Source organism: Orbicella franksi, chromosome 2 (genome assembly GCF_964199315.1).
Source record: "Orbicella franksi chromosome 2, jaOrbFran1.1, whole genome shotgun sequence".
In the NCBI taxonomy this organism is placed as follows: domain Eukaryota; kingdom Metazoa; phylum Cnidaria; class Anthozoa; order Scleractinia; family Merulinidae; genus Orbicella; species Orbicella franksi.
Genome location: NC_138146.1, coordinates 15,893,408 through 15,920,785, shown reverse-complemented (window position 1 = coordinate 15,920,785; position 27,378 = coordinate 15,893,408). Strand labels below are relative to the sequence as shown.

General features: G+C 39.2%; 1 protein-coding gene and 1 pseudogene across 1 annotated transcript in view; one reads left to right on the top strand and one right to left on the bottom strand.

Annotated features, from left to right (window-relative positions):
• Positions 1-27,378, bottom strand: part of LOC145478239 (dedicator of cytokinesis protein 1-like) — a 69,484-nt gene that overhangs the window by 4,708 nt on the left and 37,398 nt on the right. Inside the window, exons 37-56 of the mRNA XM_081456184.1 lie at positions 26,784-26,884; positions 13,293-13,351; positions 12,054-12,125; positions 11,588-11,664; positions 10,375-10,460; positions 9,782-9,944; positions 8,879-8,922; positions 8,381-8,471; positions 7,884-7,994; positions 7,474-7,563; positions 6,949-7,053; positions 5,636-5,722; positions 5,337-5,391; positions 3,924-4,005; positions 3,742-3,826; positions 2,768-2,854; positions 2,028-2,204; positions 1,585-1,668; positions 633-758; positions 119-273 (exon numbers count right to left, since the gene is read on the bottom strand). Of these exons, the coding sequence (XP_081312310.1) occupies positions 119-273; positions 633-758; positions 1,585-1,668; positions 2,028-2,204; positions 2,768-2,854; positions 3,742-3,826; positions 3,924-4,005; positions 5,337-5,391; positions 5,636-5,722; positions 6,949-7,053; positions 7,474-7,563; positions 7,884-7,994; positions 8,381-8,471; positions 8,879-8,922; positions 9,782-9,944; positions 10,375-10,460; positions 11,588-11,664; positions 12,054-12,125; positions 13,293-13,351; positions 26,784-26,884 (1,937 nt within the window). The remainder of the gene's footprint in view (positions 1-118; positions 274-632; positions 759-1,584; positions 1,669-2,027; positions 2,205-2,767; positions 2,855-3,741; positions 3,827-3,923; positions 4,006-5,336; positions 5,392-5,635; positions 5,723-6,948; positions 7,054-7,473; positions 7,564-7,883; positions 7,995-8,380; positions 8,472-8,878; positions 8,923-9,781; positions 9,945-10,374; positions 10,461-11,587; positions 11,665-12,053; positions 12,126-13,292; positions 13,352-26,783; positions 26,885-27,378) is intronic.
• On the top strand, positions 13,359-26,777 carry LOC145478240 (uncharacterized; annotated as a pseudogene).

The window sequence follows — 27,378 nt, the reverse complement described above, 5'->3', positions numbered from 1 at the left end:
TATACGTCGTCACGTTACGCAAAAGTAAGCAGTGTGACAACCGCGCTGGCGTTGTGTGACCGCTCCAATCTGTAACGACTTGCCGCTGCCAAGTTCGAACCAGTCTACCAATACTTACTCGGTCCATCCGCTGTAGGACTGGTGCATCTGATCCAGGCTGTCTCGCGCAAACGTTGTAGGTCTGTCGGGGCCTGATCTTCGAACCGTCGTCATGGAACGGCTGGCGAAGGGAGACCCGTCAGGAGTCCGATTACCCGAAGAACTGGCACGAGCCTGTTCAGGAATACCAATACACCGTTTCAGTCCAAAAACTACAAACAAGCAACAACTGAAACAAGCAACAACTGTCTTTTTTGATTGCAAGTTTCTTTTCACAGTATGGGAGTCTTTTCACCTTACACGTAAAGCAAATTTATACCGCCTTAGGCCATCATTAGCCCATTATTAGCTTGTCAAAACAAACCTCACACAATTCTGAAATTTACCAGTTTTTAAAGTGATAATACAAATCAAAGAAAAAGGTAATTGTCTTCGTTAGAATTGTTGCTAAACAACACAGCATACCCTTTGACCGATCGTCATACTACTTTCCCATTGGACGATAATAATCAGAACATCTCCGAGGCACCTACCTTCTTAAAGGGAGCAGTCTTGATCTTCATTTCCTTAAAGCGCTTCTCCAGATTTTCGTGGAAAGGTTTCAGAGCAGCGGAGACACGATTACCGTGTAGAGACATTCCTTCTTCTAAAATGTCCACCTATTGTTCAAGTGAGTAAACGCACCGAGTTAGCGACGTTTCGTAACGACTTGCAAAAGTAACTTTGTGTTAGCCTTTGTTATGTTTGTTTTCTTGTTGGTTCAAAACTCGTGCCTTGTGCCCTAACCAATCAGAGGACAAGGACACTATTTTTACCGCCAATCACGTGCGAGACCAACACCGAGGTGTTTCTTCACTGACTGCTGTTTTTGTGATGCACTGGTGATTCCGATAGTAAATAGTTGTGTAGTTACTTTGGAGTCAGTCTAAATCCGGATGGAACTCTATCACTTTTTGAGCAAACTTCCTCAGTTAACGAGTCCTACAACAGGTCTTACTGAAAGGTCCTTGCAAAATGACGAGCAAAAATTTCCCTTCCAGTCTAACTCTAACTCATTCAACAAGTTCGCTTTTCATCTGAAGTTATAGTTAAGTCGTGAAATGTCTCAGTGAGTATCCCAGATTGCGTGTACTAAGTGAATTATCGACGTGCGCAATACAAGCCACCTTTTACAGGATCAGCTCACGTCAAACTATCCTGCCCTGGCCCATATACACACGCCAGCTCACGGTATTGCCTTGCTATGATGAGGCTGGGTGGTATAATGATGCCATTTTACTCATTCCTGTTTGTTAGCGGTCACGCTGTGCCTTCCTGGACCCTTTGCATAAACGGCCCCTAAATTTGAATAACAATACTTTGTACATCCTAAGCCTCGTACTTATGTTTCGAAACAAAGGATTTTTCACATGAATGTGAGGCTTAGGATCTATAAGTATTGTTATTCACATCTACACGCCATTTATACAAAGGTCTATGTCTTACCTGATCAACGATCAAATCTTTGAGTTTCTCCACATACGGCTCGTAATCAGGATTCTGTTTGACAAATTCAGGAGTGAGAAATGCCTGCAAAAAGAAATACAATAAATTTGATCAAAGGAAGCCAAAGGCCCAGTTCCACATGTTCAATTAAATTAAGAATAAGTTGTTTTACAACAATGTCAATGTAAATGGTGTCTAGCGTTTTGGGGGATCATTTAAAACGGTTCACACAGGCTTAAGACAATTTCAAAGGACACCGTACACGCTTTAGTAAGACCCCTCTCAATTAACCCCACTTCTCTAGTCTGGTACAATTTCAAGGACTTTAAATAGGAAACCTATTTATGTCATTTACAAGACGGCGTTCTTAAGGATATGACAAATTTTCAAGGACTTTTCAAGGCCTATGCGAACCATGGTTTCAACCCAATTGTATTGCTGACCTTTTCAAAATTACTGACTCCTCCCATGACAGCAGCGTCAATAATTCCACCCAGCTTCATACTCAGGGGGTTGATGTTCAGGTTGGGGTCCACCTTGTACCGACCAATAAGAGAGCGCAGCTGTTTATTGGTGGACTCCATGGTCTCTAAGGCATTCTGTACAGGGCTTAACTCCTCCTGAAAATACGCGAATATGGAAAAAAAAAAAAAAGGAATAATAGATGATCAGAACTGCTAGTGAGAAAGCGTTAGTATTTAGAGGCTAGGCAAAAATGGATATTAGCGGTGAAATTCGCCGATGCATTCAAGCGCACCTACATGACATTTTTTAACGAATGTTACTAATTTCTTTTGACAGACAAAAATACATTTTTCTTTCAAGAACACCTTTCTTGTTACATTCCCTGTTTTATCAAACAGTACCACAAGTAATTGGGTACTTTTCTCGTCGCAGGCTATCGCTCTTTTTTTGGCTTCAGTGGGCTACAACACGGTGTCAAATGACAAAGACGTCATCTGCGGCCAATCCACCAACATGGCCGCGATCTCTTCTCTTGCAAAATAGGGATTCAAAGATAACTTGAAATATATGCACTTCGTAAGCCACCTTTTCCAAATGAAGAATGTGTTTAGCAAAATGATACAATCTAAAAGCACACAGTATCATAACTAAATACACTGTTACAAGAGTACAACTTGAGCTATAGGCACTCAAAATGTTGCAAGGCCGTTATACGAACCGTTTCGATGGATGTTGCCTCAAACCAACACAAAATGCCTGGAAATGTGAACTTGGTGTAAATTGTTGTTCTTTCCAGCCACAGCGTCTGCAATGAAACGCCAACATACAAATTCTTTCTTCCAGTCTCCGTACGTTATGGCATCAGTTGGGGAATTTAGTAGTTTTCCTCTTCTGTGATCAACTCTTCTATTCTTATCACTTATACGGTGGAGTTTGTATTGACACCTCAACGGGAATTAGCATACTAATCACTGTTTTCTCATTGTTAGGACTGAAACTGAGGTGTTATGTTGCTACTATATGCAGACCTATTGCGGACCTATGTTTTGAAATTTCTAAAGACAATCAATAGGCCATTTTCGAGTTGCCTTTTCGCTCCGTGTCAGAACGAGTCTTCGTGCAAAACGTTTCATATGAAAATATGTTTCCCCTACAGGTTCATTTTCACGCAAATCAAACTCATTTTCATATGGAAGGTTTTGCACGAAGACTCGTTTTGAAGCAGAGGCACAAGGTAACTCGGAAATGGCCTATTATAATCCATTTCAGCTTTCACATGTGAGGCCATCTGTTTCTTCTCTGTTTGTTGATACTTCTTTAGTGTTTTTATTACCTTGCTCAAGACAACTATTATTTTTTAGGTTTCCTTCAATACACCATTTTCGTATTCTCGGTATTGGACTATAACTGGCTTGCAACCGAGGCTTATGCGGAAGTCTCTTCAAATGCAAACGACATCAATTCTTTTCAATGACATTCTTTGCATGAGCCTCCATTGCAAGCTTGTTCCAGTCCAATACCGACAATACGAATATGGCCTATTTAAAGGTAATTTTGCATTTTACAAAAAAAAAAGACTTTCAAGTCATTTTTTTTACAAATTACACTTAATTTTGGCTATCAAACGTCTACGATATCGACAGTAACAACAACAACAACGACGAAGTTAAAAATAACAATAATCTAGCTCACCGAAAATTCGTTATCCTTCTTAACCTCTCCTTTCTGTACTCCCCTGGAAAACTGGAAATGGTTCACGTTATTGACCTCGTAGAATCTACAAGAAAGTGCCACACAAAAAACCTTTACAATGAGTTCCAGAAAAAACAAACAAACAAACAAAACAAAACAGACATGAAGAGGCCACTGCTCACTTGGTTATTTGTTCCAAAATGTTCTTTCTCTGAAATTTCCGTTTCTCAACGGGCACTGGGTCCACTTTGTTGATTTGGAGATCTTCATAACGTCAAGAATTACATCAGTAAACAACAAATCTCCTAAGTACTTCTTGCCTTTGCCCCGTCTTTGTTTGTTTTGTTTTTGCATTGTGGTTTTTTTTTTCTCATTTTACTTCCTTGTACTTTTCTTTTTTTGTTCCCTTTTATTGCTAGCTAAATGTATGTGTGGGTTATTGACCAAGCGTGAGGTCAAGATGGCTTGATATTGGCCAAGTTCTTTTTTTGCGAGTTTGTTTATGGACCGAGACGGAATCGAGGTCCATAAACTCGCAAAAAAAAGAACGACGCCAATATCAAGCCATCTTGACCGAACAAGCTTGGTCAATAAAGGATTTATTATATGGCTTTCACGGAAAATTTTCTTGCGGGTCACAGCGGGTAGTCCCGAGCGGGCAAGATAGCTCCATTTTGCCCGCTCGGGTAGCCAATCACAGCGCAGGATTTGATTCGCCTTGCCCGCTCACGGAGCTAGCCATGTAATAAATTTAAGTTTAGTTAGATACGTAAACGTTTTTGAAACATAAAGCAATGTACGCAATGTAAGTGATGTTTGTCATGTCGTGTGCACAGCAAGTAGGTATTGTAATGTAATGCTCTGTAAGCAATGTTTTTAATTGCTATGTATTCTATTGTAAATCATTGTGCATAGAAAGCTTCAGTTAAAATAAAATAAAAAAAATCGGCAAACAACAAGAAAGTTGCTGCCGAAGACATAGCAACGCAAGGCGCTTATACAGAGCTGTTTTCATTAAATCGTAAAACGGAAGCCACAATATCGATTGATATTGTGAGCAATGATGGTCAAAACACTAAAGCAAAGAAGGGCTAAGCTCGAAACGTCTAGTACTCGCTATCATTTGACACTTCCAAGGGCCTTTTCAGCTTCATATTTTGTAATAGTTAATGATTGCTTGGTTGAGGTTCACGTTGTTTTAGCAAGAGCCTTAGAAGCAAGGGTAAAGCATAAATATACGTGTTCGTACTGTGTTACTGTGTTATCACCCTCGCTTCAATAAAGAAATGGTGAGCCACTATTACCACTAATACCTCTCGACATTGTCGGGTACGATTTTACGCTTTAGTAAGACAGCATTTCTCGAAACAGCTGTATATAATAATTATATTACATTACATTACATTACATTATTTCAGAGCGGACAAATCCAGGCTCCTCGATATTTACTGGTTTTTTACACTATATGTGATGTTTGTGTCACATTAGTTTGACCATGTGGGCTAATATTTGTATTTCTCATATTCAATACTATATGAGACAATAAAGAAGAATTTAAACTAGTTTGATGGTCTTCACTTTCAACACGAGGATACACTGTTGGTTAGAAAACTTGATTTCATTGGTAATGACGTCCTTCAGCTTGAGAAGCTGCAAAAACACACAAAAAGGAATATATTAATAACAATCAGTCAGTCCGTCAGTCAGTCCGTCCGTCCGTCCGTCCCTCAACCTATCTATCAACCAAAAAGTCAGTCGAACTACCCTAAACTCTCGATTTCCCGATTTACTAGCAACATGATTTAACAGCAAATAAAATAGTTTAAGCGATGCCGACGACTTTAACGGTGGACACTATATTCTGTACAAAACTGTGACTTGTTTGCCTCCATACCTGAGCACTAGGGTATTGACTTTGAAGACGAACAACAAAATCGCCAATTTTCTCGTACTCCTTGCCACGATAGACGAAAACTTTATTCTGAAGACAGAAGATTGACAAGTAAACTACCTTTTAATGATAAAAAAATACTTTGCAACCCACCCCCCTCCCTCCCCCCCTCCCCCCCAAAAAAGGTACATCGCTCTTGGTTCTCTCAGCTCTCTCAGTTTAAACCACAACTACGCATTTCACGTAATTAAACACTGAACGATATATACCTCTTACTAACCGAGTTCGAGGTCCGTTACGGACCGAGTTTTTTCTCCTTCGATTTATGGCCCAAGCGCGAAGCGCGCGGGCCATAAATCGACGGGGAAAAACGAAGATTTGTAACTTACAGTACGGACCGAGAAGACGAGGTTAGTAAGATATTTATTATATCTCTACTGTGTCCCTGACGGGTTCGGGAACGATTTCTATTCACGCGGAACGGCTTCAAGTTTCTGAAGCAAGTTGAAAGCAAAACGAGTCAACTTGAAATCGTTGTTAAGTCGTTAGCACGTTTTAATACACAATTTAAAGTAAAAGAAAGTTTTAGACTTTTACTTGCTATAAAAGTTAAGAACACCTGGTGATAAATCACGAAACATTTTGGCAACAAAAGCATCTTGAAGTTGGTTAATTTAGCGGGCCGTACTCTACTGTACGGCCCGCTAAATTAACCAATCACAGCGCGCGTAGTAACTGAGAGATGGAATAAAGAATACTATTTTAAGAAAGTGAAGAACGGGAAGCCCTGATTTTTTCAGGCTTCTTCTTTCCAGTTGCTTGAACTGGAAAATTTACTGCGATGATGATTCGTCACTTTCATCTACAACCGCAGTTCAAACATGAATTATTTCATATATACTTCACAATACTATTTTAAGTTATCTTATTCCTCTCAGTACTTTTGTACCGATGAAACATCAATGAAACAGAACTAAAATATTTTGAATAGGCCCTTTGCACGATCCGGTCATGTGGCACAAAATCACACATGCTGGTGAGCAAGTTGCGCAGTGGGACTTCCAAAACAAAGGCAGGCCCAGGTGTACTGGTACGAGTTGCATTGTTTTGGAAGTCCCACTGTGCAACTTGCTCACCAGCATGTGTGATTTTGTACCATGTGACCGGATCGTGCAAAGGGCCTATTCTATAAAATAACAAACAGTTTAAAATTTTAGGCTAAAGCAGGTTGTTATGTAAATCGTAGCCTGACAGGTTCTTGAGAATTCGGGGTTTCACTGTACCACACTTTTGCAGAGGGTCATTCAAACACTTACCCTGAGGAATGTCGGGAAGCCAAGTCCATAAAAGGCAACCTTGAAGTACTCAGGATCTCCGCGGACAACCTTGATGATGTTGTCATAGAATTTGGCTTGCTTGATCTGTGTGCAACACGATAGCAAGAAACACAAAGGTAAATTATCGATTGCCCACGTTAGTCATCCTCTGGGGAGGGGGATGAAGGAGAATGAGGCTGTCAGGAAACTTATTCGGGGGTGAACCTTTTAACACGTGACGGGGAGGGTGGGGAAAGCAGTGCAATAGAAATCCCAGGCTGGACGTTGCCAGGATTTGCTAATGAGCTGTTTGTCAATGAGAAATTGAGCGAGAAGTTTTCAAACAGAAATTCACAACTAGACGCGAAACAGGAATCCAATGGAAAGGACACACGTTGCATTTCCATCTTTATTCTAATTAGCGAGAGTTTGCAGTCACCCACGAGGTTCATGGTTCACTTTCATGTAAAGCACTGGTAACACAACACGTAAATCAGAGCATGGTATAAGGCTAGTGTATCTTACCAAAATCTGACTGAGCTGAATGAAATCAAATGTCTGCTCCTCATACTGCACGGCAAGACCTTTGCATAGTTTAATGGCGTACTCCCAGCACTGTCGATACAACAAGCAACATGATTTAACAAGACCACTATTAAGGAATGATTGTACAGATTTGGTTTTGTTGGTAAGCAGATTAGTCTAAAACAGGTGTGGGGCAGTTTGTAGGTGGGGGAAGGGGTGGGTTAAAATCTGGCTTTTACGATATTGAGGCTGACAGGGTAATGGGCTGAAAAAATCCAGCGGTAAGTTTTCAATCATTCTGACACAATTGCCTTCTGTTTCCCTGTTTGTTATGATATGAAAGTCTACGCTGAAATGCTTGTCGTATAAAAATATTGATCAGAATAAAAGCCATAGTTTTTTTTTTTTACCTTTCCTTTGTCAAAGTAGTCAATAATGTTGTTGTAGAGCATTTCTTTCAGCTGGCGCTGAGTTGTCGCGCGATACTTCCCTTGACTCGAAAAAACTGGATCATCAGTCCACTGGAACAAAAAAGAACAAGTAAAATACCTATATCCATGCACGTTAGATTATGTTCCCAGTTGTGTAAAATTGAAAGAAATTTTCAAGTATTTTCACATTAGGGTAATAAAGCCATTTGAAGGCGGTCTCGTGTGCTTCCCGGTGTTGTGTAACAGGGAGAGGGTCAGAACAAGACCACCGCCTGAGAAAGTGCACAACATACTACAACACTCCCAGATCCCAGGTTTTACGTCCATCATCTTGTCCAGATTTGGCACGGAATATGAATGAGCAACTGACTAGCCTTCAGTTTCTTTTCCTATGTTGTATTTAACCATCGATAGCCAGGAAAAGCCACTGGTACCCAGGGTAGGAGCTATGTGAATTTTAATCATTTCAGTCTTACCTCGAGGTCATCTGCTCTTCTAAGAAGCGTGAAGGCGGCTTCAGTGTAGTTCTCAACACTGAGGTGAAGATCACACAACTTGTACACGTACCTGGAGAAAGTAAAAGAAATATCACATATTTATTATGCGGTTCTGATGTACACCGATCACTGAGACGTTAAACCTTCTCAACGAACAAAATGAAAGTACGAGGCATACGCCCAGTGAGTGATTGAGTGTACGCTCTCTGTAACGTCTAATTGCAAGTGAGCATCGATAATGGCAATAAAGTTAAGACTGGTAGACATAGAGGACCATAGAGATACGATATATAGGTATAAATGTAAACAGAGCAATCAAGTCCAATGGAAGAGAAAAAAGCTGAAGGTAAAACGGGACTTTCCTTTTCGAAATCTTGGGACAGTAACTAACCTTTATGCTTTTTCATTGAAGACATAATAAGCAAACGACCCATGACAAGATAGAACTATAGACAACAGAACAGCTTTTTAACTCACCGATCGTACATTTCTTCTTTCTTATATGTCTCTTTGTAGAAGTTCTGCAATCAGAAACAAATAAAACAGCTGTTGATAATTGCGTTTGAGGTTACACTAAACACGTAGCAATAAAACAGAGTATTTCGACAAAGTAAAGTATATTTTAACACTGTCACAGGTCTAAAGCTTTAGCAACCCTCGTGATCAATCAAAAGAACCGTGAATGAATGATTCAGTGGTACATGTTGATAATCATTGGTCACATATCACTCCAAACAAGATAGTTTAAGTAGGACTTTTATTTTCAGTCTCGTTTCCATGTTGGCTAACTTCGGACATGCGCAGTTCTCGTCTCCAGAAGTTAATTTGGATTGGCCCTATATCAGGAAATGTTTGTCTTGAGGTCATCAATGATTTGGCAAAGTTTCACACTTTTGTCATCAAACTGAACTATTCAGTGCTTTTTTGGTCTATAACAGCTGGGCTTACACAACAACACATTAGCAAGACGACAAAGAGAGAAACTCACAAATTCACAGTGAAGACTGTATGGCGGAATGCAGTAAAGAAAGTTGAGATAAGAGTCAAGATCCCTTTTCAGAATGATAAAGGAAAGTTTTAATAAGAAATGTCGTGAGTCACATTTTTTTTTCTTTCTGTTTCCTTTTAGTCATTCTCCACCGACAAGGGGTTTCCCTACTAACGTAACCCCTTTAGCAAGTTGCCTCACTGTTCAGAAACCAAAGCTTGCCGTTTTGACTGGTCATAGAAGACCAGAGGAGCTTTTCTGACGTAAACTCCTACCTAAACATTGGCCTAACGTTATAAACCCACAGAGTATGCTGTGAAAACTAAGCCGCAGCTGAAGGTTGTTCAGAAAAACCGAAAATAACACTGTATTCAGCTGTCTGAGCAGCTTACCAGGACATTAACAGTGCAACTCATTCGATTGTCAATGTTGTCATCTCCCAGTACGACGGTTCTGTAGTCCAGCAGTCTCTCCATGAGTTTGGTAACCAGGCCAACAAACCTGATACCATCCTCTTTCTGCTGTGGCGGAAGTGGGTTGAAGAGCTCGGACAAGCTAAAGTGGGGAAAAAATGATTGAGAAACTGTCTTGATACATGTTCCAGACAAGTGTTCTAGAGACAGCAAAACGAATTAGTAGAAGTCTAGTAGTAGTAGTAGAAGTCTTTATTAAGAAATCAGTCACAACATACGTGTGGCTTTACAATCAATAACAAACTAAGCTAAACTAGAAAAAACCTATCATATGTAATAGTGTGACAACTTCTGAAAACTGGTCTAGCACTGTGTCAAAGGTGGTAGAAACGTTAGGAAACCAAAAAGAGTATGAAAACACAACACAAATCAAATCAAATCAAACTCATTTTAATATGAAGGCTTTTGTACGAGGATTCGTTTTGAGGCACAGGGTAAGTCAGAAATGGCCTACTAGTCATGTGCGAACAATAAGAGACTGCATATATCATCTACACAATAGGGAAACTTACATCTCATAAAACAGTTCCTTGTACTGTGTGTCTCCTTTCCCACCCTCAACAAGCACATCCAGTTTGCTGATCATTTCACTTTCAAACTGTTGGGGAAATAAAATCCATTATTGTATCTCTCAGTACGCGCGCTGTGATTGGTCAATTTAGCGGGCCGTATTCTCCTGTACGGCCCGCTAAAATTTAAAGTTGGTTTTGAAGCCAAACTGTTTCGTGATTTATCGCTAAGTGTTCTTAACTTTTATAGCAAGTGAAAGTTTAAAACTTTCTTCTACTCTAAATTATGTAATAAAGCGTGCTAACGACTTAAAAACAGTTTCAAACTGACTCCTTTTCTTTCGAGGTGCGTCAGAAATTTGAAGCCTTTCCGAGTCCGCGTGAATACAAATCGTTTCCGAACCCGTTAGGGACACAGTAGAGATATAATAAATTAAATACCTTACTAACCTCGTCTTCTCGGTCCGTACTGTAAGTTACGGATCCTCGTATTTTCCCCTTCGATTTATGGCTCGGTCCGTAACTGACAGTAGGTAAAGGTAAAGTCTGCATGCGAGCCAAGTCCCAGGCCGGAGCTTATCCCGGTTTCTGTAGCATGAAGCGACTAGGAGTATTTCTACTCCTCCCTGGATGGGATGCTAGTCCATCGCAGGGTTACCCCCAGCATTAAGATCGCCGGTACCCATTTATACACCTGGGTGGAGAGAGGCACTGTGAGAGTAAAGTGTCCTGCCCAAGAACACAACACAATGTCCCCGGCCAGGGCTCGAACCCGGACCGCTCGATCCGGAGACGAGCGCACTAACCATGAGGCCACCTCGCCTCCCAAAATTGTCGATGGTCGGCACGGGGCTCCGAACTCCTGGATGTCCCGCACGGGGAACCCAACGTAACTGACAGTACGGACCTCGAACTCGGTTAGTAAGAGGTATGTATAATTAACAAAACATGCAAACTGAGACAGGCTACACACTTCACTACACACAATAACTGCATTACCAGTGTCCAAGGTAAATGTGGGACAGTAGTTTATTTACCAAGTTCACTTTGAGGTTACTGGCCCGATGTGGCCACTTTCAGTCGTACAAGACGATAGAAGTGTTAGAAAATTGAAGACAACGTAAACAAAACATCGTTACCCGTGGATAACGTGTAGCAAAACTCACCACAAACTAAAAAAAAACCGTCAAAATAACCCTTTTTAACTCACACTTACCGATATAAAATTCCCTTTGCTGGCATACTCGCACTGGATCATGTCAAAGAAAATGGGTATTGTAGCTCGACGAAGCTCTGTTTCAATACCAAGGATATGTTAATAACAGCTCTAGCTCTCTGATGTGAAAATACACGATATTAAAGACGGACACCTCGATAAAAAGTTTCCGAAAACGGTATTTATATCCCCCAACAACAGCACCACGACCACAAGAGCCAACTTATTGCCAAAATATTATTGTTAGCCAAGGGGGAAGTTCTTTTATGCACTTACCGACACTGACTTAGTCTCATTTACAGCAAAACTGGGGAAGGTACGGTTTGTCCCGCTTACACGAAGTGGTAATAGAGACTGATGCAACAGGAGTAAACGCTTTAATTTGTGACTTTCAAGCATTTCACAAAAAAATTTCTTGTTCTTCCCACTCCTCCCCACTGAGAGTTTAATGAAGTTCAAAGCTTACCGCTGTGCGGAATCAACGTCATCTCCAGAAAAGGTCCAACTAAGTTGGGAATGAAATCTATTTTGTGATCACCTACAGGAAGGATATAAACAACGATTAACTTACGCACTTGCTAACTCTTTCGTTATCGTATCTGTTTCCCCCGTTGTAAAATCTAAACTTTGATACAAGTTTTAGTAAAAAGTGCTTCAGTTTTCACAGCTTTCGTATGGCATGAGATTGCCTCATGCTGATTAACCGGCATGTTTGTTTGCTCTTGCAAAATTTAATCCTCAGTTCAGAAAGATGCCATTCAAAAGATGGCCAGACATGTTTACGAACACTGTACGCTAACCCCCACGCGTTACGTGCACACGTGTCACCGAAGTGATGTTGATACTATACCCCACCCCTCACCGTCAGTGTTTTTTATAATATTTCTCAAACTCATTAACAATTCATCAAGTTAAAACAAAGAAAATCACAACCTTGAAGGAGGTTTGGATACTTGGTCTTAATTCGCATAGTTTTTGACGATTTTACTTCTCCGTTTATTCCGTAATATTTGTTTCGATTGAGAAGATATATCAAACACTAGAGACAGTGCTTCATCGGCTATCCATACACCTCGAATTTTGGATAACCCGTTGAAACACTGTCTCTCGTGTTTGATGTATTACATCAAACACGAAAGACCGTGTTTGAACACATTTCCAAACGTCGAGAAGGGAGTTGATAATATGACAGGAGGCAGCGTGGCCGAGTGGTAAGCGTGTCGGACTCGCAATCCAGCGGTCCCGGGTTCGAGTCCCACCCTGACCACTACCTGAATTTGTTTATCGGTAGCCCCGAGTTCAAATCCTCGGCCCCGCTTGTAAATAGCCAACTGGTTTGCCTCCGGCCAGTTGGGATTCTCAACAATGTTATGTTAAATTTGAATTTTGTTCAGTTGTTTGCTCGGCCCCACTAGAACTTGTGCTATAAACATTGCCGAAGGTAAATAAAGGTTAATTTAATTTAATTTAATTTTTGACGAACTTTGAGGTGTTTGGAAATGTGGTCATATACTGTCTTAAGTGTTTGATATATCTTCTCAATTCAATCTAAAACTAAGGAGACAACGGAAAAACAAAATCGTAAAGATCTGTGTTAATTAAAAACAGATATCAAAACACCATCACGGTCATGATTTCCTTAGTTTAAAACTTGATGAATTATAAATGCGTGTGAGAATAACAAACCGCTTTCGGATGTGGTTACCTAACAAATGCCACATCTGACTGATCTTCAATCCAATAATCATGCGCATGTCTGCATACCTAAAATAAACAAAAATTGAATGTAAATGCTGCACCGTGGATTTTCTCGAGCTTGTCGTTGTGATAGGTAATACCAGATTATGATGCTAGTAGTAATATAAAAGCGGTTTACTGTTCCACAAAAGCTGGATTTTGATTGGTTGTAGAAAACGGGGTGGTAACGCCACCATAGTCCTAACTAGTTTTGAAGCCCATCGAGTGAAATTCCAAAAACATTAGTAACCAAGAACACGCAGGGAGCGTTTTGGCTTACTTTTCTAGATTGCTCCTTTGTCTATTTTACGGGAAAATCTTCCTGCGTTATCACGTGGTGCTGAGTTCCTTATTTTGTTACGTTGATACTTAGGTCCATTTTGGACTGATCAGTTGTTGTTTAAAGGAAAAATAACGTTTGTCGCAAAGGGAAATCTGCAAAGTGCTAGCAATTAATCTTAACTCGCGATTTAACTATAAGGAAATTTGTTCCTAATTAAGGCTACACAAATTAGTATGTGTCCAGTGGCGGATCGGATCCAGACCTTGAGCTAAGGCGGGGGGCGGTTTTGTTTTGCTAGCCCTACCGGCTTTTCTTCCTTCTGCGATTTTTTCTTTTTACCCAAAATAGGGGGGGGGGGGGGGGGCTCCCCTAGATCCGCCACTGGTGACTTCAGGTCTCGTCTGAAAACGTTGATCCAAATTGAATTTCAATTCAAAGGGAATTTCTTGTAAACTGTCGAGTAATGTTTATTAAGTCTAGGTCTGTTTTGGTAGTTGCAATCGACCTGCCAACATCTTAAATCCAAAGAGCTCAAAGTACGACAGGCCACTTAAAAATCAAGCCAATCCCGTTTGCTCTTTTAAAAACTTATTTGGAAACGTAATCCAGACCACGCCTGTATAAATTACTGTATTTGAAATCCAAATTCCTCCGTCGAGAAGAAGCAGGAGCAGCATAGTATTCTGGTCCGTCAAGATTCTCTTGGGTCCGTATATTGCTTGGTAGAAAAATCGAACAGAATGGACTCCACACTTGTCTATGCAGTGGCATATGGCTGTTTGATATTATGTGAAATCGCCGACAAGGCTGTCGACTTGGTCATCACAATAAGGTACAAAGAAGGAAGGATATCTAATAATCCTCAAGACAGTGTTTATTAAGCCCTCGTCACGTTCCTTGCCACTGGATTTCTCATCACAAGCCTACGTATGATACTGTACTTAAGAAGAATCAAGCTGTCCCCAGAAGACGATGATGACCAAGACGAGACTCGCGACGCCATTAATCTTTGGACAAGCTTCTCTAAAGCCCTGTTTGAAGCTTTCCCTCAGACGACAATTGCACAGTTTTACTTTGGTAACTGTGCACAAACGGGTAACATTAAGACCCTGGTTCAAGCCTTTGATGTCTTCTCGATATTTCCGTTCATCATGTTCGTTTGCCATTCTATTTACTACTACTGTGCTTATGAAGAAACTAATGGAATAACGGTGGTGATCATGATTATCGCATTCATATTCTCAGTGGTTGGTTTTGTCTTCGCATGTATATCCATAAACGACTTCAACGACCGGTGTTAGCTAAATAAATAACTGGAAAACTAAAAGTATAACTATGAACGTTTGGTTAGGTCACACTGATACTACCGAGCAGACCTTGGGATGGAGTCCACACGGCAAAGGAGGGTGGGAAAGCCTTAAATACCTGCAGAAGGTCAACCAAGGAAGAAATGAAACAATGGCAAATAACAGTTGGGACAAAGCAGAGAAAACGGCAACACACGAAGTCCGTAAGAGCAGCACTGTGGACACCCTTATGGAATAAGGCGGGATAACTATAAACAGCTGCCACTGTCATGCGTGATTTTCTGTTGTAATTGCTTACATCAAGGCTGGAGATCAGCGAACGTTTTTTTTTATGTCATTAATTTATTCGTAAATTTTTCTGTTCCGTTTCACACCGCAGCTTTTAATCCCAATTTTCATCTTCATGACAATATACATTTATGTTGATAAAGTTGTAATATATTCGAGGGATCATAGGAAATCACATACACCATCCCCTTAAAATTTTCAAAAACAAAGTTAAACTTAACATCTTACAATCATATTACCAACATTCATGAGTTTTCATCTGGAACTTACAAGTGACTTATTTAATACTAATTACTTTATTCCTAGGTATTTCGTGATTTACTCATTTATTCCACTTACTTACTGTTTTTTTTTTTTCTTCTTTTCTCCTTATTTTGTCTCCTTACTGCCCCCATCCCTTAAGCTTTACTGCCAACCAACTTCTTTACATAAATACTATTTAATTTCACTCAGCTCGATTAGCTATTCTGGGTGAATCTACCTAATTTTCTGTTTTAATTATTTTTTATAACTAACAGTTTTATACTTTGGTAATAAAGTGTGTGTGTTCTTGTAGTTTTTTCATCTCTTTCTAGCAAAACAACCTATGCATTTCTACTTTAATCGTTTACTTCTAACAATAGCTGGCATAACTGTTGGATGTTGTATCATTGATACTGAATTATATTGACTGATGAGGACAGTAGAGAAGACAATCAATTAAATTTTCAATATACAGTTTGCTTTTGTTGTTTACACCGGATTAATGGTGCTAGTAATGCTATAAAACGAGAGTCAGTGTTCCACAAATACAGCCACATAGAAAAAAAGGGATTACTCCATCGTGCCCTACATCGAATCAAATTTCAAAAACACTATACCGAAAACTAGTGAGGTAAACAAATTTTAAAAGCGAAAGCGAATACGAAGAAAAAGGCTTCATCTCAAAGGGGGGGGGGGGGGGGGGGGAACGGGCGCAGTCCCCTACCCTACCTCTCGATCCGCCCCTGTGTTTATCACTGAGAAAAGAAAATTTAACGGATTCAGGAACTGCACCAGCATGCAGGATAGAGTGCTTTTGGTTGTTGTATTTCTGTATACTCAAGATCGCGATTTCTCAGAAACTGTGATAATTATTATGCAAGGTCAATCTTCGACAGTTGTCAATGCGACCCCAACATATTTCTTTACCCGAGCTCATTCAATTCTTTACCCGAGCTCATTCAATGCACCATTTCGGTTCAAAGAAAAAAAAACCGTTTCTGGCGAAGAGAAATAAGGCAGTAGCGATATCTTTAATCGATGGCTTAGGCTAAAAGTCCCTCAAAGACCTTACTTTCTCACTAAAACAACGTCACATGTCGGTGAGCTTGAAGTCCCGTCTGGAAATATTACCCGGAATTGATTTTCAGTTTGAGTCCAGTTTCTAGGAAACTGTAGTTATGTTTACTACTGTAGGTCACTATTTGACAGTTAAAAAATGATGCTATATCTTGACATGCATCTTGTCAAATTTCAAAAATACTTTGGGAATGGCTGAAATTCACTGTTTAACATTGAGGAGAGCAAATTTAAAGGACGTTTAACGCGCGTGGTACATACATTTTTCGGTTGCTGTATTTCTTGCAGGTAAACTTTGTTGTATATACTTAAGCCCGATTTCTCAGACACTATGACGATTATTATGCAAGGTATATCTTCGGTGCTTGTCAATGCGTCGCCCACATCTTTCTTTACCTAGCTCTTTCAATTCCGGGAAATGTCATGCCTCATTTTAGTTCAAATATACAGCACAGGGAAATAAGGCAGTAGCCATTTCTTTAACTGATGGCGGCGGTTTAGCCTAAAAGACCCTACTTTGTCATCAAAACAACGTTTCGAGCTTCAAGTCGCTTCTGGAATGTTACCCGGAATTGAATTTCACTTTGAGTGCAGTTTCTGAGAAACTGTAATTACGTTTGCTACTCTTGATCAATCTTTGCAATTAGTAACGATTGCCAATATTTGGTTGCTGATGCCGGTTACAATGATATTAATACCACTACTAAACTGTGTCACATGACAATTCCTCAATCGAGAAGAAGCAACGGGGTGTTCTGTTCGTATATTGCAAGGTAGAAACTCCATGTAAGCCATCAATTTCTAGGAAATTTGTAATGTTTACTATGCTAGTCTGCCCTTTGTAGTTGGGAATGACCTGCCAACATTTTTTTAACTAAGATCTTTGAAAACATGACAACTCGTTGGCATAGCCAATTGCAATTGCTCTTTTATCGAAATGATATTCAGGCCACTCCTACACAATGTCAAGTGACAATTCCTCTATCGAGAAGTAGGAACGACGTCTTCTGTTCGTATGAGCAGCGAAGAAACTCAATGTACATGCAATGGAAAATTACAATCATAACTGTATCCTGGTACACGGCTATCTGATATTACACGAAATTGCCGACAAGTTTGTGGACTTTTTCGTCGTGACTAACTATGAAGACGGAAATATATCTAATGATCCTCAATACAATGTTTACACAGCCCTGATGGGTTTCTTTATCATTGGATTAATCATCACCATTTTACGTGGAGGACTTTACCTATGGAGAATTCATTTCTATTGCAAAGGAGATGACAGCGAAGACGAAACTCACGCCGCCATTAATCTTTGGATGAGTCTGGCGAAAGTTTGGCTTGAAGCCCTCCCTCAGTCAACGATTGCAAAGTTTTACTTCGGTAACTGCGCGTTAAAGGATAATATCAAGGCCCTGGTTCTAGTGTTTGATGTCTTCTCGATCTTTCCGTTCGTCATGTTCGCTTGCCATATGTTTTATTATTGCTGTGCGCTTGAGAGAGGACCTAATCTAGCAACACTGGTCATTCTGGCTTTCACATTCATATTTTCAATAGTGGGCATTATCTTCGCAGCTATATCGATAGCCGACTTCAACAACAGCTGTCGGCCAGATAACTATTGAGAACTGAGTGAAATCACGCTCCTTGTTTACCTCATTAACCGTTCACGCCTTGTCGAAAGGGGTATTCAAGTGTCTAGCATTTTGAGCAAAACATTTTCAAAGTCTGGCTACAGGTCTTTTATTTATTCAGCTGCTAAACAGTACAACTATCTGAGTCCTTCTTCAAGAAGGTCTAGCTCTCCAATGTCATTTTCTACCAATTATTGGTCCGACGCGTGTAGGTTTCAGTGATATATTATGCATTATAACCTGTTTGTAATAAATTACTATTTTCATTTTTTATAGATTAACTTTGGACCTGTTTGTAACTGGTATTACTATTTTAATTTGTGCCATTTTTATTTGCATAGATTAATTTTAGATGAACAGCCTCATTGTAAACAAGACGATTTAAGATCGTAAGTCGGGCTGTAGCTAGACGTGCTACGAGCTACAAGTGTCGATCATTTGCGGTGCGCAGCGATTCTAAAAATAGCATGTACAGATGCATGTCTCAAAAAAATATCATTAAACCGTAATCATCACGAAAACATTGCTTATTTTAACTGACCGATAGATGAAAGTGAAAGCTACGATAATCGTAGTGAAGTTGATTTGAGTTGTGACGTCACTTGTGTTTGAGGAGATTGGGGTCACTGTGTTCTTCTCTCACCCCGTTCACTGCGGTTATTTCATATGTACTACAGTCTGCACTTCTCTGAGTTCATAATAATATTGTCACCGAGTGAGTGTTTATAATAGCCTGGAAACACTGTAATAAGCTCGCAATGGATGACACTTCTAATAGTAAACATGCACCCGAGGGTTGGCTTCTACCATATTCGTCTCCTGCATGAGAATCAAATATCTTATAACTCCCAATATCAGTATGATAGATAGACACCAATACACTCTATTGTCAGAATAACTAAAAAATAGTTTTGCGACAAGAGTGATTCAAAAGCCCCGTCTTTAGACATAATGTACTGATATCCCTCAATTATCGAATCACGATGTAGATGACCGGTGCAGCTTTCACTGTAATTAAGCTGGTAAATTATTTTTCTCAGAAATAGCGATCTCCAATCATTGACGATAATTCTGTTTGTATTGAATACACCTGCCTTGAACATTGTGACAGTGTTGAATACAATAATTGATTACCATTTCCATATTTTGTACCAGGTCATTACAGCTATGTATTCCCTTTATCTTATTATAAATCAAAGCGCTCAAACTCGTAGCAACACATTGTTTTCCAGCATCTTCACCACAGTACATAATATCACCTTGAACATATGGTGCCTAATGATTGTTAGAGTAGGACCAATACTATGAAGAGGATTTGTTTCAATGTCACTACACAGAGTAGCACAATGACCTACGTGGCTCGCATTCTTTTACACACTTGATGATGTATTACAGCTATACATATACAAAGATAGATATTTGTCCAAAGACTCTCTGCAACTCGACGATTTTCGATTCAGTGTTGACCGTGTAGAACGCCATTTCTTTATCATCTTTTGTGCAAACTTGATACTGTCATTACTGCTCCTAATTCACGCGATCAAAACTAAAAATCGTAACCATTTAATAAATTAAGTCAAGAATCTGGGATTTGATAGACGATTGATGGATAAACAACTTCGCCAAGAGATTAGACTTCTGCAGTTTTTCATTCGCGCGTTATCCGGAAAAAAATTTATTGAGCTCTGGCGGCCGTAAAGTAACAGAAACATTGAGTTTTGCAATTGACACGAAAAGTTATTACTCCAGAGTTCCGACATGTAGAAATTGATACTTACTCTAGTGCAAGAATTGTCCAGTTATGCTGTGTTTAGACTTAAACGGTTTACCGAGGTACCAAACTTTATTTACCTAGGTAAACATTTTCCGTTTGTAAACGCCAACTGATACTTTGGTAAATGCCGCAAAAGACAAAAGAAATTTAACCGAGGTAAAAGTTGTAATTACCCTGTGATCAGGTATGGTTACAGTTGGTAACCAAGGTCAAGATGACAGATATATCCGCTTGTGGCGGCGTAAATATTTCTCTTCCCGCGGTGAGTAGATTGTTAACGATTGTCGACAAAGCGTTTCAATCACGGCAGATAACAGGGAAAGATTGGATCGAACTTCTTACGGCGAACAATCGGGTAACCCGAAAACACTGACCTCCGGTCCGCGGACCCCCACTACGGACCGAATCCGCGGACTACCTATGGACCGGTCCACGGACTCCCCCTACGGACCCCCTCTACGGACCACCCCCCAAAATATAATAAAAATAATAAATAAATATTTCAGTTACGGGTTGTCTAATAGATTACTCGTGACGGCGAAATTTCGAACGTTACATTGTGCAAATGGGCAGACCTGGATTCAGGCTCGGGTGCAATTTATATCATTACACATTGCCATTTCCTTTGCTGTGGCCATAAAGTATACGAAAGACGCGTACGGGGAAGCTAGGGTGGTCAGTAGGGGGGGGTCTGTAGGGGTAGTCCATGGACCGGTCCGTAGGGTAGTCCGCGGACCCGGTCCGTTGTGGGGGTCCGCGGACCGGGGTCAGTGTTTTCAGGTTACCCCGAACAATCCGTCACGTAAAATTAGAGAAAGCATTGTATTTTTCTTTCTCAGTATTATTTACAACTTTACCAAGACAGACTTCGATCCTTTGTTGTGTAATTATTGTCGATATATTTTGCCACCAGGGAGGATACTGCATATTCAACGTATCCACGTTTCTACGCATATAACTATGCATACTCTGCGTTCGGTTAACCAACTGAATTTTGGCCGCCATATTATGGAATGAGGTCCTCGCCTATGCAAACGATGGCACCTCAATTTGTATCAAAATATCTGCGGTACGTAGTTTAACAGATATTTGTTTTCTGCACGTTCTGTATTTGGTATTCTTATTGTGTTATACAATTAGGTATTTCAGTTACGCAATACGCGAGAATGCCCTGCCAATATTCTTTTAACTAAGCTCTTTGAAAACATGTGAAAACTCGTTTGAAGACATAGACAATCACATTTGCTCTTTTATCGAAATGATATTCAGATATGATCAATTTGAAATCATAATTCGTCAATTGTGAAGGAGCAGCAAAATGGTATTCAGGCCGCTCCTAAGCAGTGTCACATGACAATTCCTTAATCAAGAAGTAGGAACGACGTGTTCTGTTCATACAACAGAGAAGAAACTCAATGTACATGCAATGGATCCCTGCAATTACAATGATAACTGTATCCTGGTACATGGCTGTCTGATATTACACGAAATCGCCGACAAGCTTGTGGACTTGTTCGTCGCGAATAACTATGAAGACGGAAATATATCTTATGATCCCAAAGGCAGTGTTCACACCGCCCTTATGGTTTTCTTTGTCATTGGATTGCACGTCACCATTGCACGGTAGGACTTTACCTATGGAGAATTCATTTGTATCGCACAGGAGATGACAGCAAAGATGAAACTCACACCGCCATTAATCTTTGGATGAGTCTGGCGAAAGTGTGGCTTGAAGCCTTCCCTCAGTCTACGATTGCAAAGTTTTACTTCGGTAACTGTGCATTAAAGGATAATATCAAGGTCCTGGTTCAAGCGTTTGATGTCTTGTCGATCTTTCCGTCCATCATGTTCGTTTGCTATACGTTTTATTATTGCTGTGCGCTTGAGGAAGGATCCAATCGAGCAACGACGTGCGTCCTGGCTATCACATTCATATTGTCAATAGTGGGCATCACCTTCGCAGGTATGTCGATAAACGACTTCAACGACCGCTGTTGGCTTTATTACGGCTGAGAACTGAGAGACTGAGGATGCTCCTTAATTACCTTACAAACGTTCAGGCCATGATTAACAAAAACACTCGAGACGGGTATTCAAGTGTCTAGCATTTTGAGCACAACATCTTCAAAGTCTGGCTACAGGTCTGTCACTTATTCAGCTATTAAACTGTACAACAATCTTAGTGCTGCTACAAAAAGCTCTAGCTCACTTAGGTTATCATTTTTTTTTTACCAATTATTGGCCCAACACGTGTAGATTTTAGTAATATATTACGTATTATAACCTGTTACATTTTTAATTTTTACTGATTACCTTTAGACTTGTAACTGGCTTTACTATTTTAATCTGTGATATTCTTAAGTTGCACAGTTTAACTTTAGACGAAGAGCCTCATCGTAAACAAGTGCTAGTTTTATGAATTCTGTGTGTAAAAAAATACTTGATTGGATTTGATTTGATCGTTTAATTCTGATAATTAGGTTTAGGACTTCCCTCTCACTGTAAATAAGTGCTAGCTTTATGAATTCTGTGTCTAAAAGAGTATTTGATTTGATTTGATCGTATAACTCCGATAATTAGGTTTAGGACTTTCCTCTCGAAAATAGCACTCAAAACGAATACTAAAGATTGGGTTTTGGAATACGTGTCATGTTCTTGAATTCTAAAATAAGTAAAATTATCTCTCCCCGGGTCTTTTGCTGGCTTTTCATTCTCCAATATTGTATATTGATTACTACTTACCATACAAAATTGATATTGACATATTAATATCTAGAAATGTTAGTATCGCAAAGTAATGTTAGTATTATTGTTAGTATGTTATGGTATTGTAAGTAATGTGTGGTATTGTTAATTATGAGAAACAACACAACGTTTTGCAGAACCCGTCGCAGCTATATCGATAGCCGACTTCAACAACAGCTGTCGGCCTGATAACTACTGAGAACTGAGTGAAAGCATACTCCTTGTTTACCTCATTAACCGTTCAGGCCATGTCGAAAGGGGTATTCAAGTGTCTAGCATTTTGAGCACATTTTCAAAGTCTGGCTACAGTTCATTTACTTATTCAGCAGCTAAACAGTACAACAATCTGAGTCCTTCTTCGAGAAGCTCTAGCTCTCTAATGTCATTTTCTACCAATTATTGGTCCGACGCGTGTAGATTTCAGCGATATATTATGGATTATAACCTGTTTGTAATAAATTACTATTTTCATTTTTTATAGATTAACTTTGGACTTGTTCGTAACTGGTATTACCATTTTAATTTGTGCTATCTTTATTTGTATAGATTAATTTTAGATGAACAGCCTCATTGTAAATAAGTGTTACCTTTATGAGTTCTTTCCTAATTAAGTATTTGATTTGGTTTGATTTGATCGTAAAATTCCCATAATTAGGTTTAGGTCTCCCCTCTCGAAAATAACACCAAAAACTAAGAGTTTAGTAGGATTGGTTTTTGGAATACGAGCCATGTCCTTGAAATCTGAAATAAGTAAAAGTATCTTTCCCCGTGTCATTTGCTGGCTTTTCATTCGAAATTGATTATTATTTCACCATACCAAATTAGTATTAATATGTTGATATTTATTCATGTAAGCATCGCACAGTAATGTAAGTATAATTGTAAGTATGTTACGGTATTGTAAGCGATATGTGGTATTGTTAATTTGTAAGTAATGTTAGTAGCATTAGTAATGCGATACCTTTAACTGATGCCTTACATTAGCCTAAAAGACCCTAGTCTCTGATTAAAACAACGTTACATGTCTGTGAGCTTGAAATACTAGGGGACTTAAGATTTGAGTACGAGAACGAGATCGAGTACGAGTATGACTTTTTAATTCCAATTTGCAGGCTTCACATTATCACGTCACATACCCATCTCATGCCATGAGCTACATGTACCCTCTCTACCTAAAACCAACATGAAGAGCAAGGGCTCTGGAAACGTCACTGATTTGAAATTCGAAAAGCGTACTTGTACTCAATCTTGAACTCGTAATCCAATCTAAAGGTCTCTACTATCCGGGATTGATTTTCAGTTGGAGTCCAGCTTCTAGAAAACTGTAATTATGTTTACTACTCTAGGTCACTATTTGACAGTTAAAAATGATGCTATATCTTGACCTACATCGAGTCAAATTTACAAAAACACTTGGGGAATGGCCGAAATTCACTGTTTATCGCTGAGGAAAGAAAATTTAGCGGACGGTTAATGCACGTGGGGCATAAATTTCGCGGTTGTTATATCTCTTTCCAGGAACACCTTGCTCTATATACTTAAGTTCGATTTCTCAGAAATTGGGATAATTGTTATGCAAGGTTAATCTTCGGCAGTTGTCAATGTCTCGCCAACATCTTTCTTTACCTAGCTCTTTTAATTCTGGGATCGGAAGCGTCATTCTCCATATCAGTTCAAAGAAAAAAAAAACACAGGGAAATAAGGCAGTAGCCATTTCTTTTACTGATGGCGGCGGCTTAGCCTAAAAGACCCACTTTCTAATCAAAACAACGTTTCGAGCTTCAAGTCGCGTCTGGAATGTTACCCGGAATTGAATTTCACTGAATGCAGTTTCGGAGAAATTGCAATTACGTTTGCTACTCTTGGTCACTCTTTGCAATTAATAACGATTGCCAATTTTTGGTTGTTGATGCCGGTTACAATGATATTAATACCACTACTAAACTGTGTCACATGACAATTCCTCAATCGAGAAGAAGCAACGGGGTGTTCTGTTCGTATATTGCAAGGTAGAAACTCCATGTAAGCCATCAATTTCTAGGAAATTTGTAATGTTTACTATGCTAGTCTGCCCTTTGTAGTTGGGAATGACCTACCAATATTTTTTTAACTAAGATCTTTGAAAACATGACAACTCGTTGGCATAGCCAATTGCAATTGCTCTTTTATCGAAATGTTCAATCTTTAAGATAGGATAAATATGAAATCATAATTCCTCAGTCGTGAAAGAGCCGCAACATGATATTCAGGCCGCTCCTAAACGGTGTCACATGACAATTCCTCCATCGGAACGACGTCTTCTGTTGATATGAAGAACGAAGAAACTCTCTGTAATGGATCCCTGTGATAACAATTATTGTTGTGTACTGGTACATTGCTGTCTGATATTCTACGAAGCAATCGACAAGCTTGTCGACGTGTTGGTCTTTACCAGCTATAAGGACGGAAATATATCTAATGATCCTCAAGACAGTGTTCACACAGCCCTTTTTGTTTTCTTTATCATTGGATTACTTCTCTCCATCCAACGTATAGGACTTTACTGCTGGAGAATCTATCTCTATCGCGCAGATGATAACAGCCTGGACGAATCTCGTATCCCTACTAATCTTTGGTTTAGTTTCGCGAAAGTTTGGCTTGAAGCTTTCCCTCAGTCAACGATTGCAAAGTTCTTCTTTGGCAACTGTGCGTTGAAAGAAAATGCCAAGACCCTGGTTCAAGCGTTTGATGTCTTCTCGATGTCTCCGTTCATCATGTTCGTTTGCTATACGTTTTATTATTGCTGTGCGTTCGAGGAAGGACATTATCTAATAACGACGATCGTCCTGGCTATCACATCCATATTGTCAATAGTGGGCATTATCTTCGCAGGTATATCGATAAACGACTTCAACGACCGCTGTTGGCCTTATAACGGCTGAGAACTGAGAGACAGGATGCTCCTTAATTACCTTACAAACGTTCAGGCCATGATTAACAAAAACACTCGAGACGGGTAATCAAGTGTCTAGTATTTTGAGCACAACATCTTCAAAGTCTGGCTACAGGTCTTTCAGTTATTCAGCTATTAAACTGCACAACAATCTTAGTGCTGCAACAAAAAGCTCTAGCTCACTTAGGTTATCATTTTTTTTTACCAATTATTGGCCCACCACGTGTAGATTTTAGTAATATATTACGTATAATAACCTGTTGCATTTTTAATTTTTACTGATTACCTTTAGACTTGTAACTGGCTTTACTATTTTAATTTGTGATAATTTTAAGTTGCACAGATAAACTTTAGAGGAACAGCCTCATCGTAAATAAGAGCTAGTTTTATGAAATTCTGTGGGTAAAAAAAGTATTTGATTGGATTTGATTTGATCGTTTAATTCTGATAAATAGGTTGAAGACTTCCCTCTCATTGTAAATAAGTGCTAGCTTTATGAATTCTGTGTCTAAAAGAGTATTTTACTTGATTTGATTTGATCGTTTAATCGTTTAAGATTGGGTTTTGGAATACATGTCATGTCCTTAAATTCCGAAAGAAGTAAAATTTTCTCTCCCTGGGCCTTTTACTGGCCTTTCATTCTACAAAATTGTAGATTGATTACAACTTCACCATACAAAATGGATATTGACATATTAATAGCTAGAAATGTTAGAATCGCAAAATAATGTTAGTATTATTGTTAGTATGTTAGGGTATTGTAAGTAATGTATGATATTGTTAATTAGTAAGTAATGATAGTATTGTAAGTAGAGTTACCATCGTAAGAAATGTTACCGTATTATTTGTTATGTGTGGTATTGTCAATTAGTAAGTGATGATAGCACTGTAAGTAGTCTTAGCATTGTCAGCAATTATTAATTTTAGTATTAAAGTAATGTTAGTATTGTAAGTAATGTGTGTATTCAAGAACATACTAAATGTGAAATACGGAGAGATCATGATCATTGCAAAACAGTTGCTGTATGTCTTGACTGAGCTATATGGTCTTGATATCTTATTAATTGTATGTTAACGAGTCACTATATTAAAGGGTATGGTTTACTACGAACCAGGCCACTCGCATTATTGTTAAGTCACTTGCAACAAAGAAGATATCACAACCGAACTTACTTCTCTAATATCTTGTCTTGCTTTGTGGTGCTGAAAGTTTCCAACTGCAACGATTCCTGGGTCACAAACGCCACCGCCAGATAGAAAAAATTGTTCCACAACTAAAAAAAAAAAGAAGGGAAGAGAGTGTAGATAAGAAGTGTGAAACGATATAGAGGACACTTCTAAAAAAAAAAACTGAATTTCACATTAGAGCTAAAGGTTTCCTTGTTGCTGTTGCTGCTGCTGTTGTTCATTTATCTGCCATGTGTTTGTTTCCTTTTTTGTTTCTGTCATACCATCATCAGCATCAACAACAGAGACTTTTTTGCCCTATGTTTTTTGCTCTTTCTGACTAGATTGTTCTTCCAAAGGTTGGAAAACTAAAAAACTTTCATTGAAGACGTAAACATCAACACATACCAATATAGCACAATAGGAAGAAAGAAACAGAGAGACGGAGGGTATACAGAAACTGAACCACCTCCAGAGACTTTTTTAAACTTAGCAAAAAGTTGCATCATATCATGCTTTTCTCAAACTCATTAATAATTCATCAAGTTCAAGCAAAGGAAATCATGATCGTGACAGTGTTTGGATATCTGATCTTAATTAG